The sequence below is a fragment of the Acanthochromis polyacanthus genome, chromosome 16 (genome assembly GCF_021347895.1).
Source record: "Acanthochromis polyacanthus isolate Apoly-LR-REF ecotype Palm Island chromosome 16, KAUST_Apoly_ChrSc, whole genome shotgun sequence".
NCBI classification, from domain to species: Eukaryota; Metazoa; Chordata; class Actinopteri; family Pomacentridae; genus Acanthochromis; species Acanthochromis polyacanthus.
The window spans coordinates 9,917,795-9,936,589 of NC_067128.1; the positions used below are offsets into that span (position 1 = coordinate 9,917,795).

Here is an 18,795-nt window from a genome sequence, read left to right on the forward strand (position 1 = left end):
TGAGGTGCAGCTTTTCAGGTAGAAAATGATGCTTTGTGGTCAGTTACATTGTTTTAAGTGTCATTAGTTGTGGTTAAAGATCTATTTTTGATCTGTTTTCATTCACAATGGTTCAGACAGAGTTCATTTAATCCAGGCAGAGCAGACGGGAGGAGTCGGGGGCTGAAGTTTCACTCAGACTAATTATCTGGGGATGGTGACAGCAGGGGGTGCACGCAGAGATTATTTGAGGTTTGTCTTGAAGCGCTGCAAGCTGTTTTTCTGCACTTCAGACACCAAAGACACGTGTGAATAACCTACATCCCAAGAGCTGCAGCAGCAAAACTCTGCATGCACGAGATATGAGATACAACACGATTAAAATAAGTATAAAAGCAGGAACATTTAGAGAATAAATGCGAGGTTTTTGCAGAAACTGTGAAAACAGACTTCAACCTCCCGCTGTGTGCAACATGATAAGTAATTTCTCTGCTTCTTCTGTGTTATGCTCATATAAAAACCTGCTTTTCTGCTGTGTGAACTCTGCTGCAAAGCTCCCAGGTGTCTCTGCAATGTCAAGCTGGATGAAGATGGAGGCTGCTGGGGGGATAAAATGAGGGAGAGATGGGATAACTGGGGGAGGTGGGATGATGAGGGATCAGAGGTGGGGACGAGGTTAATCCACTTGTCACGGTGTGTGGGTGTTTCGCCATCATGCTGTGTGAACGACGGACACGATGGTCTCCAGGATCACTCAGTACCTTCATCTCAGGTGAGGTGTGTGTGTAAAATACGTATATTTATCTGCTCCAGCTGATGTTTGTGCTCGGATTATTTAAGATGCTGCACTATCCTGAGCTTTGCTTTTGTTATTCGTGCTTGCAAAATCATGCGAATTAACCGTAATGTATGCATATGCAGCTTCAAAGTGCTGAGTATTTGACTTTTGCAGGATCTGAAGCTCCTGATATGAATTAATATCGCAGCTAAGAAGATTATAAATCTCACTTGATGCTTCTGTCGGTGACAATCAGGCTTAATTCGCAAACATTTTAGCTGCTTTCATGAGCTAATATTTTTATCAGCTCCGGTGAAATGTTAGCAAAGTTAGTTGTAGTTGTTGGTACGTGTGTTCTTGTCTGCAGTAAAGTTATTGAATTTATGCTGTTAAAGGAAACACCAGGCAAATGAATTGGTAAAATATCATGCACAATTCTTAAAGCTGCATAAAGATTTGTACCAGGATTCTTTTTTTAAAACTCTCATTTCAATAGGAATTTGCTGTAGTGAATGCTCATGCAAATACTGCACTGAAGTACAGGTTTAAGTACAAGTTTGTACTTTTAAGTATTTCTGTGCTGTTTCAAGGGAAGATTTTCTATTTTCTACTCAACTAACTACATATATCAGAGCATTTTTAACAGGGGTGTCAAACATACGGCCCACGCGCCAGAAGTCGCCCACCAGAGGGTCCAATCCGGCCTGCAGGACGACTTTGTAATGTGTAAAAATTAGACCACATAAACTGCAAATTGTAAATTTGTGAAACTATAAACTTAAAATAATTTCTAGACCACGACAAGTTGTTTTGATCATAAAGTAAAATACTAGCTTGTTCATTGTTCTTTTGTCTTTTTTGGTCTCAGTTTTGTAATATTTTGTCTTGCTTTTTGTCTGACTTGCTGCTTGTTTCATGCCTTTGTCGTTTTGTTTCTCGTTTTTGTCGTTTTGTGTTTCCTTTTTGTCTCGCTTGTGTTGTTTCTCTACTTTTTTGTAATTTTGTTTCTCGCTTTTGTCATCTTTTGTGTTGTTTGTGTCATTTGCCCATTTTTTGTTACTTTGTAACTTTTTCATCTAATTTTTACTCTTTTTCATTTTGTTTTGTGGCCCATATTTATTATTTTGCGTCTCATTTTAAAATATTTTTTCTTGTTTTAGTTGTTTTTTTGTCTTTTTTTGTCTGACTTTTGTTGTTTTGATCATAAAAATACTATATTGTTCAGTTCCAGATACCTGTGACTGAGTGTTTTGTTCCTTTGTAGACACTCTGTGATCTGTCAGTTGTAATGTGAACATTTTTAGATTGTACTTTGTTGCACTAAACCAGAGGAAAGAATTGGAGTAGTTGTTTATTTATGGGTTACTATGCTGTGGTCTTACTGGTCCATCCCACATCAAATTGGGCTGAATGTGGCCCCTGAACTGAAATGAGTCTGACACCCCTGATTTTAAAGATGCAGATTTGACGTCACTTCAGAGAAAATATAACAAACTTTTAAATACAGTAGAAACAGTGTAGGAAGGTGAGTTGTTAGCAGCTGTACCAAATAGTGATTTTCTCTCAAACTTTCCCATGGTTTTTGTTGCTCTTGGTGGTTTTACTAGTTTGGTGTTTCATATTTATCTACCCTTTGCCCTGTTTTCTTGCTTCTTTATTCCCTGTCTTTTACCATGTACAGCTCTTTGGTCAACTCAGGGTGTTTAAAAATGCTCTATATGAACAAACTTGACTTGATTTTTATGTGCAATCGTGCATTTTAGGGTGATTACATTCAATATATCCAGGTTAAATGTCTTTAAGAACTTCAAAGAAAAGAGATGAGTTGCTTTTTACTGAAGCTTCCAGGATTACTATGATCTCAATGACTGAGAATCTACACAAAGAATAAATGAATGATAAATGTTGAAACCACTACATTAACAGCCACTTGACTACATGAAGTTTTTCCTGTTTAAATCCATCAATTTGGATAATTGTTGTACATCAGACAGTCATTTTAGGCCTGTTTTATGTCATTTTGAGCAGTTTTGAACACTTTTTAGACATATGTAATTCATTCTGGACACGTTTCAAGTGTTTTTGGTCGACTCATGTTGAAGCAGTTTGGACAAGTTTTGCTTTAGGCCAAGTACTCATTTCTTAGTCAATCCCACTTATTATGGAGACAAGACTGCAAGACTGGTGTAGAAGTCCACCATGAGGACTCATAAACAGCATAATAAGGTTTTTATGTAACCCAGGTTCTGGTTCGGTGAATCATTCTTGTATTTTGAGTCATTATTTGACAGTGTTTAACTTATTTGGTGCTTATGGACACATGTGAGTCCCTTGAGTTATTTTGGAGAAGTTGCAAGTCACTTTAGATCATTTTCTAACTCTCATTGGACAGTTATGAGTTTTGTGTTTTGCATTTGCAGTTTCAGTTTGAGTGGGAGTCATTCTGCATGTTGGACAGGTTCTTGTTCGGTGGGTCATTCATGTGTTTTGAATCATTTTTAGACAGATTTCAGTCCCTTTAGACAATTTTTGAGTTTATTTTGGAGAAGTTTTATGTACTTTATGGGCAATATTTAACAAATTTTAGTCTTTTTGGACAAGGTAAAGACATTTTAGACTATTGTGAATCCAAAATAAGTCAGGTTGGACACTTTTTAATCTCATTTTGGGCATTTTTGTTTAATTGCTGTAGGTCAAACAGTCGTTTTGGACACGCTTTAAGTCATTTTGAACAATTTTGAACTCTTTCTTTCTTTCTTTCTTTTATTTATTTGATCAATGGGACATTGCAACCCCGAAGGGAGAGATGCATTATGCCAGGTTATAGCACGAATGCTAATTTCCAGCTGCAGTCCCAGAGCAGGCAAAGACACACTGAATTCATTTTGGACAAGTTTGTTCTGGATGCTTTTTTAGGCCAAATAGTCATTTCTTGGTCAGTCCCGCTTATCATCACCATGAGGACTTTAACAGTGTAATAAACTGTATAATAAGGTTTTTATGTGACCCAGCTTGTGGTCCAGTGAGTCATTCTTGTATTTTGACTCATTTTTGGACAGTGTTTAACTCCTTTTGGACACATCTGAATCCCTTTAGACACGTAGGGACACTGCACCTGAGAAAATGAAATATTGCACATATGAATATAAAAGCCTCTGAATGCATGCACAAGGTGTACATTTAGTTTAGTTTAGTTTTTTTTTAAGTAAGGGCATTGTATTAAAAATACGCACTAATTAATGTGGTTTAGTCATGCGCAGTACCCTCTGAGGACACCTGGTGGCGCTGTCACCTGTCAGACTTTGACCTGCACTTTCAGCCAATCAGAGAGCAGCTTGTAGTCCAGCCTCCGTCCGGACCTCAACTAAAACCAGCAGCAGACGGGCAGCAGCAGCGGCGGAGGAGAACAAACATGAATCCGTGGCGCAGCGGCCCGGAGATGGACGGTGCGTAAAAACCGGTAAACAGATAGATCAACGATCGATCAGTGATCGGATGTCAGCCAGGAGCGGGCCGGGAGAGAGAAGAACCGGAGGGGAAACATGAGTCGGCAGCAGCAGCAGACCCAGGGAGTGGTTCTAACGGGTTACCACAGCAACGCGGAACTGGTGCCGCAAACGAGGCTGTGCGCGTCCAGCTGCCCGCAAGTCCCGCACGTCCCTCAGAACGCAGAGCCCAGGTGGGTTTCATAGAGGCAGCAGAGACATTTAGAGTAAAAACACGGAGAAGCTGGAGCAGCTGCAGGAGTCTATGAGTGTCAGAGAGCAAAGGTCACGCTGGAGCTGTTTTCTGTCGAACTCATTTGGATAAAGTCTGGGTTATTTTGGACACACTGCTGTTAATTTCAGACAGTTTCTGGACAAGTCTGAGTCCAAATTAAGACAGTTTGGGCACTTTTTAAACTCAATTTGCAACAACAATCATGGACAATTTTGTTTAGGCAGTAAATATGAACAGTTTTGAACTCTTTTTTTTAGACACATTTAGCTCATTCTGGACAAATTTTGTATTTTTGGATGCTTGTTTTAGGACAAATAGTGATTTCTTGGTCTGTCCTACTTATTATTTGGATATGCAGGCATGACTGGTGTAGAAGTCCACCATGACTCCACTCATAAACAGTTTAATAAGGTTTTTATGTAACCCGGTTCTGGTTCAGTGAGTCATTCTTGTATTTTGAGTCATTTCTGGACAGGTTTCATCTGCTTTATTTACAATTTTTCATTTATTTTGCATAAATTTTAGTCCTTTTAGACAAGAAAAAGGCCATTTTTGGACCATTTTTAGTCCAAAATGAGTCAGTATGGATAGCTTCCAAACTAATTTTTGGCATAAACAATCATTTTGGAAACTTTTTGCAGTTGCTGTAGGTCAAATAGTCATTTGATTATGCAGGCAACGCTACCCTGTAGAGCTCATGTACAGTATAATAAGCTTTTTATGTAACAGGTTCAGGTTGAGTTGCTTAGTCTTGCATTTTCAATCATTTAGGACACTCTTTTAGTCCTTTTGGACACATTTAAAGTCCCTTGAAACAGTTTCTGAATAATTTTGGACAAGTTGCTAGTATTTATTGGACAGAGTTTGCCTCATTTTGGACAAAATTTAGTCCTTTTGAGCAAAGAAATGCAATTTTGACACATTTTAGACTATTTTGGGGCAAAAGGAATCACTTTGGACAATGTTATTTATTGCTGTGGGTCAAAGAGTTATTTTTCTTTGTTCTTCCAGTCTTAATATTTGTTTATGCAGGCAACACTGCCCTGTAGAAGAGCACATATACAGTATAATGAACTTTTTTGCATAATGCAGGTTCTGGTTCAATGAATCATTCTTGTAGTTTTTTAGTCCTTTTGGATATGGTTGAATCCATTTAAAGTTATTTTAGACAAATTTAAAGTCAATTCAGACAGTTTTTAATGCATTTTGGACAATTGTGAGTCGAAAATGAGTGAGTTTGGACACTTTGTAAACAAATGTTGGGCAAAACGAGCAGTTTTAGAACATTTAGGTCATTTTGGACACTTGTTTTTGACACGTTTGAAGTATTTTTGCTCATTTTGAATAACTTTTGGTGCAGTTTGGGTCATTTTGGACGCTTGTTGTAGACCAAATAGTTGTTTTTTTTCGTCAGTCACTCATCGTTATAATAAAGTATAATGAATTTTTTTTCTTAACTCAGATTTTTGCTTCATTTAGGCATTCTTGTATCTTTTGTATCTTGTACTTTCTGGACCAGTTTGAACCATAAATTTTTGGTCCCATTGGACATATTTGAGTCCCTTTAGTCAATTCCTGAGGTATTTTGGACAGTTTTAAACTCCTCCTGCGGCGATTTTAAGTCCAAAATGAGTCTGTTTTTGGTTATTTGGTTGGTACTGAAGCGTCACCATTTAGGAGGCTGGAATCAGAAAATTTCAACTTTTTTTTCCACTTGAAGAAACACTGAAATGAAATAATTGTTAATAAGAAACGTTTGCAATGAATTTCTATACACTTGGCACCTAATTGACTGGTTGTTCCCACTCTAGTGAAACAGTCGGCGAATAATTTCATAATTGTCAACTCAAGTGTACCAATGAGGCATCCTTCTGGTGGCTAAAGCCGTCCATCCCACCTGAGAGTAGAACTGACAGCGGTGCATTGACACTTTGCAGTTCATAGTAAACCTCTTTACAACAGGAGCTCTAACAATTAATTGTTTATTGAAATGTTTGGTATTTGATGTACAAGTTAAAATAGACAGCTAGTCTATGAATTGTCGCAGCTCTAGTGACAAATTAAAAAGAACCTGCAGTTGTCTAAGGTGTATGGCAGGACAGATTGTCCAAATCTGGAATTCTGCTGGTTTCAATTAAGGATTTTTGAGGTTTTTCACACATTAGGGCAAATATCTGGTGACGTTTACACTCCTCAAAGTATACACTGAGCTGTATTTATGAAGTTTCTGCACTCTTTTCCTTTAAATTGTCATTTTTCTACTTGTCTTAAGCGGATTTCATCGCTGCTTTACTTCTCAGTTTGCTGTCTTGACATCGTGACGGTCTCCTCATCAGCTTCTTACACTTGATGGTAATTGAAGGGATCCAGTCTCAGCAGCAGCAGCAGAAATGAATGGAAGTGGCCACACTCTTTTATTTATACCAGAACCGGCCTGTTTATTGCTGCAGCCTGTTTGTGTTTACATCAACAAACAGCTGCTGTCAACAACCGTGCGGAGGTAAACAACCCGTTGGGACACACCTGCCCCTTCGGTACAGGCTGTTAGTTTCCAGATGGTTCGTCCAGCGAGGCAGAAAAGCGGCATCACATTACAGCCGCCTTTGTCTCACCTCCTGTCTAGGTTTGCAGCCGTAGATTTGTGGTTTCCTTCAGTCAGGAAATGAGACGCAGACGGACAAACGGACAGAAAGAAGCTGGCGTCAGACCAGCGGAGGACATCCGAGCCGAGCAGCTTTAAGTTACTGTCTGCTGGGAGTCCTGCTCGGTTTTAAGGGAAGGAGTCGTGGTTCAGAATCCGGTGCTTCCCAGAGAGGAACTCGGTGAGCGGACACATGGTTCACATTATTCTACAGTGATGTAACAGAAAGCTGAGCTAAGCCGAGTGGATTCATCACAACTGGAGGTCGATGATTCATTCAAACCAGAAGGTCTCTGCTCAGACTGCTGACTGCACTGTAAAAAAAAAAAGTATAAATTGTGTTTTTGGAGCAATTTACTGGTATTTTACAGATGTTCTCTTCTCAGTTTTTATTCCCTGCCTCCACGAAGTGGAAAAGGGGGATATAGGTTTGGCCTCCGTCCGTCCGTCCGTCCGACATGAGGGGACAGCTTTTCTCGGAAACTATTACAGCTAGGATTCCGAAATTTAGTGTGTAGCTTCACACCATGGACACCTTGATCAAGTTCGAAAATGAGACCTGTGCGATAATATTTAACAGAGTTATGGCCCTTGATCACTATCTTGGATATAGACTCAGACATCACATGTGGCGGGGGATATTGATGACCATGTCATCTTGTTTAAAATTAGACTTAAGAAACAGTAAAATAACCGGAAAAAAATGTCAATTTACATGGTAACCCCAACCAAACAGGCCTAAACTGTAAATAAGAAATAAAAAATGTATATTTTTATGAATGCTAGTTTGTTCTTTTATAATGTTTGGGTATGAAATGACAAAAAATTTACTGTATTTAAAACTGAAAACTGACAAAAAAATATTATTGTGCAGGCATTTGTCATTATTTGAAGTCAAAATATATACTCTATTGTATGTTAGCGTTATTTTATGTGTTGAGTTTCCTTCTTTCATTAAAATAGAGCTAATATCTAGTTAAATTACAGAAAAACATCTTAACCATTAATATAATGGGGCAAAACTATAAATAATGTCCACATAAGAAATCAGTATTTTTACTGATAGTAATCTGTCCTTTTACAATGTTTGACTGTAGAATGACAGTATTTTTACTGTATTTAAAACAGAAAAAATATATATGGTACAGGTATGTGTCATTATTTGATCTTTTAAAAACGTATCTTTACATTATTTTATGGAGTTTCCTTCTCTTGATAAATTGCAGATAATCTCTACTAAAATTACTAAAGAAAGTATTAATTTACATGTTCGCCCTAAAAAAACAAAATAAACAAGCAAACAAAAAAACATGAAAAATATAACAGGCCAAAACTGTAAATAACATCCACATTGGAAATCTGTATTTTTATAAACGATAATTTATTTTACTGTATGTAAAATCTAAATATCACTGTTTTACAGATATTTGTCTTTATTTGAAAGAAAAAATGTGTACATCAGACATTGGAAAACGATTAATAACTTATTAAACCGCTATTTTCTAGATTTTCCCAGTTTTGTTAAATTGCAGATAAAGTATAGTAAAAACACACAAAAAGCATTAATTGCACCATAAAATGATGCAATTTTACAGTATTTAAAACAGCAAAAATTATCACTATTTTACGGATATTTGCCTTTATTTTGACGGGAAATAAAACAGAAAAGGATATTTTTTATTTTAAAGAAAAACCTATGCATATTCAGGACTGGAAAAGGATAAATATTCCTTTTGGACTGTTTTGCCTATTTTGTTAAATTACAGAAAATATCTAGTGAAATCACAAAAAATGTATTAATTTATACATTGACTGTCAAAAAAAAAACAACAGAATAAAAACAGGCCAGCATTGTCCACATAAAAAATCTCTACTTTACAAACAAGGATTCATTCCGTAATAACATTTGACCATAAAATTGGACAGTTTATTGTTTTTAAAACTAGGAAAAAAATAGTTTTTTTTTAGTTGATGTTTTTTTTTTTTTTTTGCAATTAATGAACAACATAATATTCCACCGTTTTTAATGTATTTTTCTGGCCCTCTTTGCTGCCAGATTTTAACTGTTTTTTTATTCCTGTCTTTAATGGGATGCTTTTTAACAGCGTCCTACAGGGGAACAGAGGCAGCCTCTGTGTGCACAGATGGCAGCTGGCATCTGTTCATCTGAATGGGAAAACCACACACACACACACACACACACACACACACACACACACACACACACACACACACACACTCATCATCCTCTTCCTCTTTCTTGTTTTGGCCACTGACTTCCTCAGCTGTTCACTTTGTAGTTTAAATGACCAAAGCCATGAAAATAAATCTGACTGTAGATCCGTCTGCAGAACAATCACTCAGGTCATTATTATACACTTTGGGAAATACAGCTTGTCACCTTCTGGCTGAGAATTATTGACAAATTAATCAGGGTCAGGTCTGTTTTTTTACATAAGAAGCCAAGGCAGCATAAATACATGTGACAATCAAACAGCAATGTGTAATTTATCACTTTTTCTGCTTTAGAGGTTGTTAAAATAGCCGATCTTCAGCACATTTAGAGGTTTATACGTTTATGTTGGGGTCTGCTTGTGTGTGTTTACATGCTTTAATGTTCAGAAACACTTTGTTTTCCTCTTGCAGCACCTTTTCTTACTGAAACGTTCTGTTTAAAGAGACTTTACGAGGGCTTAAATGGTAAAAAAAAAACATGTAGGAATGATATGCACTGTGCAGAAATGCTGCATGAAAACAACACCGGCATTAGAAACAGTGTGAACTTTAATTCACAGTTTGATCGTCTGCTGAGTTGATCAACTTCCTGTTTGTGGCATTTCAAAGTTTATGCATTTTAGCAAACTAGCAAAACTCAGAAACGCCATGAAAACATCAGTAAATCCTCCATTTGACTGAAAATACAAACAGCACCAGCTGCCAGATGTCACTGATGGATAATCTTCCTCGTGGATTTCTTCATATGTCATCAATTTCTATAGGAACTTTGGGAAAACCCCTCAGGAAAGTCTGCAGAACAATGGCTGCAGAAAGGCAAAGATCTCGGGCACGTAGCAGGAACAAGCTTCAGCTGCAGAAGAAGATCGAGAGAGGAAATAATGTTGATCTGAGCTGCTTTTTTTTTTTGTTTGAGGCCAAACTTGCTGTTATCAGATGTTATGTACGTAAATGTGTTATATGATGACATAGATTAGTAAAGAAAGAGAATCCTGGGGTGCAAACCAGGTGTTTCAGGCAGGTAGGGAGCAGTCTCTGTCATGTAGTTTGTACGCCTGCAGACTTTATACATGCGGCTTTATAACCCAGTGGAGGAAAGGAGGAACCAAAAAGCAGAATATAAACACTTTAAATGTGGATTAACAAAGTGACTTCTGGCTGTAGCTGCTGTTTTCAACATGTTCAGACTTGAGCGTGTTGTCGATTTTCTTATCTCACTCTCAGTAAGAACGCAAACAGCCTGTTTAAATAGAAGTAACAATAAATGCAAGCCCTGCATTAGAGATTTCACGAGATTTATTTAGAGCAAAATGACTACGGAGTTAGTTCTGCTATTCTATTTATTATAATCCAGGAGTTTTATTGATGTTTTAGCATCATAGCAGCATTTTAATGTTGCCGCTGGTTGATTTCACTGTGACATAAAGATGTAAAGATAGAAATAAAAACATAAATGTTGCATTTGAGGGGGCTGCACAGTGGGGTTGTGGTTAGCACTTTCGCCTTGCAGCAAGAAGATCCCCGGTTCAAATCCCGGCCTGGGATCTTTCTGCATGGAGTTTGCATGTTCTCCCTGTGCATGTGTGGGTTTTCTCCGGGTACTCCGGCTTCCTCCCACAGTCCAAAAATATGCTGAGGTTAATTGGTTACTCTAAATTGCCCGTAGGTGTGAATGTGAGTGTGCTTGTTTGTCTGTATATGTAGCCCTGTGACAGACTGGCGACCTGTCCAGGGTGTCCCCTGCCTTCGCCCGAGTCAGCTGGGATAGACTTCAGCATCCCCTGCGACCCTAATGAGGATAAAGCGGTGTATAGAGAATAGGTGGATGGATGTTGCATTTGAGCAAAACTATTTTAATATGAATACTACCAATAGACGTTTTGGTGGAATTTCAAGGACGCTGCACTGATAAAAATGTCCATAACTCCCAAAAAGTTCTATTTAGAGGTCTGGAATGTAATACAAGTTTTGTTGCCAAGATGTAGAAACTCTGTTGTGATTTGCATAGTTCTGACAGAAACTGTGTCCTATTTATTATTTAAATATGAGTTGTGTAACCTATTTTGAGTCCTATTTAAACTAATGTTATTTGGGTTGGCTTTTAGCTTTAGTATTAGAGTGAAGATTAATAAAAAAATATATTTTAAAAAGATAAACTGCTTTCAAGTGCTGGTTGGTAGTTGAAATATAACCTATTCTGCATGTTCCCTTTCTTTAAAGTGTAAATTCTCCATCTTCAAAATGTTTTCTGCTTGTCAAAACCTAACAAGGAAAGTACTCAGAGAGTGAAGTACTCCAACAAGGCTGCTCAGTCGTACGATTTCCGACAGATGAAACATTTGAACAATTCGTGGCGCGCAGCGGTCGATTTGTAGTAGGATCGCAGTCACGTGATCGTCAGCAGGCAGCTGACGTAGTGCTCACTTGTAGTCATAGTTACAGTGCTGCTGTGCTGCTATCTCACAGTGATATGGAAATCTTTAACAAATTGGGCGTGGCTCAGTGGGTAGAGTGGCCGTCTTGTAACTGTAAGGTTGCCGGTTCGATCCTTGGCCCGTCGAGCTCATGTCGAGGTGTCCGTGAACAAGACACCGAACTCCTAATTGCTCCTGGTGGGTCGTGGTTAGCACCTTGCATGGCAGCTTCCGCCATCAGTGTGTGAACGGGTGAATGTGACGTATCCTGTAAAGCGCTTTGGATAAAAGCGCTATATAAATACAACCATTTAACAAATCTGTGGATCCAGACTATAAACTGCATCACTACCAAAATCTAGTCACTTGGTCTTTGTGTCATTTCTGACCTTCCCTGAAAATTTCATCCAAATCTGTTAGTCCGTTTTTGAGTGATGTTGTGAACAGACAGACTGACAAACCAGTGCCGATCATCACATAACTCTGCTGTGTTCCTTGACAGAGTTATTAAAAAGTACAAAGTTGCCCCGAAAAGTAGTGCAACAGAAAATAGGAATGCTCATGTAGAATACAAGCGCAACACAAACTCATGTTTTACGTTGCATATAAAACAATTCACCTCACATGAAAGTTTTTCCCTTTTAGTGCTTTTCTGTATTAATTCCTGCTTAATTTAATTTATTTAGGCTGTTTTGACAACAATTTACTGCCACAGTTAACACCGATTTCTGCAAATTAATGCCAGTTATGCAGCTGCTATGCAGTCACTTTATTTCCTATTACATTTAGTATTTTTCAGGAATAGCGTTGTTTTTGTCAAGGTGTAGACTTTTCTCAGACTTGGTGTTTGTCTTGATTTTATGCTGGTTGTGGATTCAATTTTGAACTTCGCTTTAGTGTAGTTTTGGATCAATTTTGTACTGGTTTTAGATAGATTTTTTTTTCTGGTTTTGCACTTCATTTTGGACCAGCTTTAGGCTGGTTTTGGTCTTGGTTTTATGCTGGAATTTTGCCTTGACTTTACAGAGGTTTTTGGACTTGAACTAATTCTAAACCTGGTTTTGGACTTTATTTTGGTTAAGTGTTGAATTTTGTTTTTGACAAGATTTTAAACTTGATTGTCGGCTACTTTATTGAAATCTGTTTTCACTTTGACTTGAAAGAGTCTATTTGTTGATTCTTACCAAAAAAAATTACCAGATGACCACGATTTAAAAAAGAATAAAAACTTCTAAGGAGGGTAAGTCATTTTCTTTTACAGACACTGTATGTAGAACTGTAAGATAATTTTTTAATGTTTTTTGTCCTGTTTCATGACGTGAAAAATATCTTTTTCTCGCTCTAATGTTGCTTTATAAACACACATAGACATTGTGGACTCAGTCGACTGACTTCCTCAGATCTTTACTCATGTTCAGCTCCTCAGTGCTGAAGTTGCTTTTTTCTGCCTGATACCGTTTCCTTCGCTTCCTGTTTGCACTTCATGCAGCAGGATTTATTTTTAAAGGCTGGCTAATACACACACACACACTTCATACGCTCCGTCTTTGTCGGCTGATAACAGGTGTGTGGAAACAAAGGTACAAAGAGCAGAACAATCGCACACACAGCTGCAGCTCCGCTTTATTTAAATTTCATTTGTGTATGAAAGTGTGCCAGAAAATGAGAATGTTTGTTTTACCTGCAAGGGCAGCTCACCTGACCTCTGATTGCCAGAGAAGTGACATTGCGTGTGAAGCTTTGTTCAAGTTGTTTGCATTATTGTGGCTTGTGTGCGTATTCGTGGCCTTGACTTACAGGCGGGAGGGAGGCGGCTGTTTCTCCACTGATTTTTTTATTTTATTTTTTTAGATTAACAAGTTACACAAAGTAGTCAGCAACAATGGAAAAACTTATCACTGAAGTTTAATTTTTAACAAGGTTGTAAATACGTTTTCTGGCAGCACAGAACTGCAGTTTAGTGTCTCAGCCAATCAGATAATGAAGAATGAGTGTCAGTTACAGTTGGTCCAATCAGCAGCTGTTTCTTGTCGCCTTTAGATTTGAGAGTTTCAGCATCGTAAATATCTAAATACATTTAACGTAGCACTATTCTTAAGTGATTTATTGTATTTTTCTTGCCTATTTCCATATCATTGTATTTTCTACTTCTTCTCCACTACATTTCAGATGGAAAACTTGTACTTAATTGTACATCACTGTTCCTGTTAACCACCATTTCCCAAATACACTTGTCAAATTTTCAAAAGACTCTTTCATGTCAAAGTGAAAAGAGATTTTCGCTTTGGCATGAAAGACAGTTAACTGAAAAATGCAATGGTGAAAATAAACAAGCATGGGATAAATTTGCAGTGTTCAGAAGAGAAATTGTGTACTACATTTTATGTTTTCACTTTGACATTAAAGAATATTTTGCTGTAAAGCCCTACCAAGCTAATTAGAGATTCTGGTAAAACTCTGAGTACTCAAAGTGATGCAGAGTTTTGCATGGTGTTTTTTTCTCTCTCTTCCTCTATTCCACTATTAAAAGTGCACAAAACAAGTCAAAAGCAAGTAAAATTGTTTAAAAGGTTTCAAAGAACTTTCAGTCTTTAACTTCCTGTTAATGGAAATTCGCACTTTTGCGCAAAACTCTATAAATCCAATGTGCTATGAGCACAAAATGAAACACCGCTTCATGTTTTCTATAATCTGAACTATGCACTCTGACAAATGTGTTTTGGTAACTGTGTTTGTTATACTGCAGGAATGTCAATGATTAACTCGTCCGATGAGCTCATGTGAGCGTCGGTCAAGTTTAAATCTGCTTCCAAGGTAAATAAATTGCCAGAATAAATCAGAATGGAGCATTTTCCCCTCCATTTGTCACAAATATAAACATTTCAGTTGATGAAGTAATGAGTGTTATAGGACAGAGTTAAGAGTAAATCCCAGGAGACGGTGCTGAGAAAACAGGAAACAGCTGAGAAAATAGCAGAAAACCAAAGTCCTTGGTGAAGTGTAGGAGGACAGGAGGAGAATGAAAATAAGAAATGTCAGGAAGAAGAGGAGGTCAGCAGCCGGTTGAAAGCAGATCAAAGTGAATGTGAGTCTGTATTTAGCTGCTTTTATTACTTTGATGATCTCAGTGTGTGAGGCAGGAAGTCTGCAGTGGAATGTGGTCTGTGAAATGTGACTCAGCATGAACAGAGAATTTGCTGATAATACCAAATTAATTAATGCACACCATTACCTCAGTGCAGGTAGTTACTCACAGGCTCATTTATGGTTTGGTTTTGGTAGGTGTGTTTACTTTCTTATTCTCAAGTTTCTGCAGTCTGTCATTTAAAAAATAGTTATATTTGATGGCTAAATATCTGAAATAGTGATCAGCTGATACAGATTTATCAATAATCAGTGGTGATATACATATATGTATATATCCTGACATCATATTGTCTCCATTTTTGCATTTTATAAAATGCAAAAAAACACATTACTAACAAATAAAGCTGTAAATATGGTGAAAATTTATTTAATTGTTTTGTTGGACTTTGAGGTTAAAAACAAAAGCGTTAATTATAGAGCATCTTATACCTCACAACTAACTGACCAATAGTGATCCAGCTTTGTCTAGCCCCGCCCCCTCACTGTTTCCAGGTGAACCAATCAGCTGCTGCACCAGGTTTATTTCCCTTCTTTTCTGATTGTATGAACCCTAAAGTGTCTCTGAAAAACTCACCAAATGTTTTGCTGTTGGCAGAAAGAGTGATCACAGCAGTCTTCATACACTGCCAGCATCTTTTATTATTGGAAATGTCTCCGCAACAATAGGAAAATCCTCGGTGTCAGCATGCTGTCCATGTCGAATGATCCTCACAGAGAAAGCTGGAAGTGAATAATGATGATATTTTTATCCTGCAGAGAGAGTTTTCTTCCTGCAGGTGGTGGGAACAGCTGCAGCTTGTTGGTTTTTAGAGTGAAGCAGCCAGTTCAGAACAAGATCAAAACCAGAATTTATACACTTATGGTGAAATGAATTATCTATTCGGTATTTTGAGCTGAAATATTAAAAGAGACACTGTAGAGACATGTGGAATAAATTGTCATTTATTTGTTGAAAAGAGGCACAATAGGGGAAGTTTGAATGAACATTTGCATGGGTTCTGTGTCATACTGAACAGACGACATTTCTGAATTCTCTCTATTTCTTCATGGTTTTTCTGTTTCCATTGAGGTACTGGACTTTATATTGCAGTGAAAAATGAACCACACTGAGGAAAATGCAACAGATAAATCTATATTCTGATCAGGTTTTATTGGAGCAGGACCAACAGTATCTCGTATCTAGTTGGTGCTCCTCTTATTGGATGACTTAAACCTTGCTGATTTGTCCAGTTTCATTGGTTTCTGTTGCACCTCTCAGCTCTTTTCCTTTACACCAGCCCCACATTCATGGCTACAGCTGTATGTTTTCCTCTGACAGTGTTTGAGGAGGTGAGATTACGCTGATGATTTGCTGACAGATGGTTGGGAGCAGCTGTTTAGAAACTGCAGACCTGTCAGCTCCTAAATCTGTCACCACAACCGTAATAAAACTGCAGTTTAAAGTGATGACTGAGAGGCATATTATCTCATATCATCGTGTTTAAACATGTCGTTATTTACCGAGAAATCCTCCACATGTTCGCCAGCATTTTGATGACTTGCTGTAACCTGTTTGTTTGCTGTAGCTCTCTGATATGTTGTAATTACACATTCTAAGTATAATACACATTACTGCACTCTACTAGCAGTACCACAAATTGCAGTGTTGCCTGCAGCAGTAGTGTCACCCTGGTTTTGTGGACTCGAGCAGAAAACATGCTAAAGGTCAACCATGGAACGGTTCAGAAAACTTGTGTCATTCAGGAATGCGAAGAGTTCAAAAGCAGCGAAAAACATTCATAAATTCTATTTCTGTGTCATAAAACACACACTGACAGTCCGTTCTGTTTTTTTTTGTTTTTTTTATTAAATGCACCATCCACTCAACTTTTTTTGGTGGTTTACTGTTTTTTTCCAAGAGCTTTTCAACCCCAGCAGATCTCATTAACTCAATGTAAAGTCTTGAAAATATACAAGAAGAATTAAAGGAATTGTCATAAAATCATCACTTTTATCAAATTATCTACAAAAATCACAGTCATGCTTGTTTTCCTCCATGTTTCTCACATGCTACTTTTGGTTTTCCATCACTTTTTTGCCTCAAACCCCCAAAATAGTTTCATTCTTTTCTGCACAAGGATGAACACTAACTTCCTGTCTGCTAACCGCTGTTTTTATCTATATAAGCAAAGTTCACGGTGTTCTGGAGCTGCAGCAGCAGATGTTGACCTCATTAGTCGCCTGGTTGTGAATTCAACACTCTGCTGGCTCGTCTTTAGTTGCAGTCTTTGGCCGACTTTGTCCGTCTGACTCATTCTCAGGCTCGTGTCAGAGTTTTTTCTCTCACTTCTGCTGCCATTAAAGGAAACATGGCTGCATCTCTTCACAGAGCACAACAAACACTATCAGGCCGTTTGGCGTTTTTATGATCCTATGATGCCTTTAATATGACGTCAGCGGTAAACACGGTGCAAAGTGCAGCTACAAGTCAAACTGTTGCCTGGTTTCACTCCAATAATCTGATTATTTTGTAGTTGTTTTCAGGTGCACTTTCAGTGTTTTAGAGGGCTTTTGCTAAATGTCTGGCGTTCCTGTGTTTATCTGTAGTCGCAGGACCGGCCACTACAGCCTACAGCAGAACCAGAACACCCAGCATGGAGACAGATATGGACCCTCAGATCCCAATTCCAGCTCTGCACCGCATCCCAGATCTCAGCCGTCCTCCAGCCCAAAGCTGGGTTCAAGCCCCCGGCAGAGTCCCAACTCCAGGCCCAGACCCCCACACACCTATCAGCGCTACAACTCTCAGGTAGGCTGGAAATAATGGGATGAATTCAACTGTGCAAAGAGGTCATTTATTCCAACAAGCTGCTGCTGTATGATGTTTACCTATTGTGATTGCACTGATGATGGTGCAAAATGACAGAGGGATTGACTGATTATTGGCCTAACTGCATATCAGATCTGAAATTTAGCATTTTCCCGGTTATATAGTGTTTTTTTTTCCAGTAATAAATAAAGTTTCGTCTCTGATGAGTGTGATTAGTTACACATCTCAAGTAAAAACCAGTCAAACAGTAAAGAATAAATGTTGAAAATTCCTCTTTTAATTTAGCACGCAAAACAGAAATAAGCCAAAGCATTTCAGCGCTTTATTTCATCTTGCAGTTTGTGTTTGTTTAGTTCAATTCAGTTCATTTAACAAAAAAAACCCACAACTTTATTTGTCCTCTGGGAGCAATTCAAGGCACATAACGGTAGCAACAACTGTACAGTACAATAGTAATAGCTCCCATGAGGCGGCTAAAATAGGATGAATAAAAGTACATTTAAAAAATTAAAATCATTCATTCATTTATTTATTTCAGTTCCAAATAAATTTTATCGGTCTTCTTGTTTATTAGTAGCCAGAATCAGCCTTAAGAAAAACACTGAGTATTCAAGTATCTTTAATTTTTAAATGTAATATCACTGGAGTTTATAAAGTCTTCAGCCGAAGCTTGGAAAGCAAAGGCACCATTGGAAACATTTTAAGGGAAAAATGCCCCATTTACAAAATCTGTGTGAGAATTCAGAGATAGATAGGCGGTTAGAGGTATGTTTTATCTATCCCCTTGTGGAAATTTAAGTTATCTAGCAGCTCCCACATGTTGGATTCAAGTAAAGTAAGGAAACTAATGTACAAAAGAATGAGCAATAAGCATGCAAATTGTGCTGGTGGAAAAAAATTGTCTGTCAAAATTGCTGATCTTTACAATAAAGGTGCAAAATTGTTGGTATTTACAATAAAAGAAAAAGAGAATAAAAAGTAACTCCAAACATGGCCGTTGTATGATGAGTGTGCTAAAAAGTCAGTCTGCTTTATATCAGCCAACCAACCGGTCGTGTTGTTGCTCTTAACC

General features: G+C 37.9%; 1 protein-coding gene across 3 annotated transcripts in view; it reads left to right on the top strand.

The window, feature by feature from the left end:
* The first annotated feature begins 641 nt into the window (after positions 1-641).
* arhgap18 (Rho GTPase activating protein 18) overlaps positions 642-18,795 on the top strand; it is a 36,188-nt gene continuing 18,034 nt past the window's right edge. For 2 of the 3 annotated variants that reach the window (XM_022190453.2, XM_022190454.2), the window contains exons 1-2: positions 4,115-4,436; positions 17,501-17,702. In XM_022190453.2, the coding sequence (XP_022046145.2) occupies positions 4,300-4,436; positions 17,501-17,702 (339 nt within the window). In that variant the 5' untranslated portion in view covers positions 4,115-4,299. Of the gene's footprint in view, positions 752-4,114; positions 4,437-17,500; positions 17,703-18,795 lie in introns of those variants that run through there. The other variant, XM_051961013.1, reaches the window with a different exon arrangement.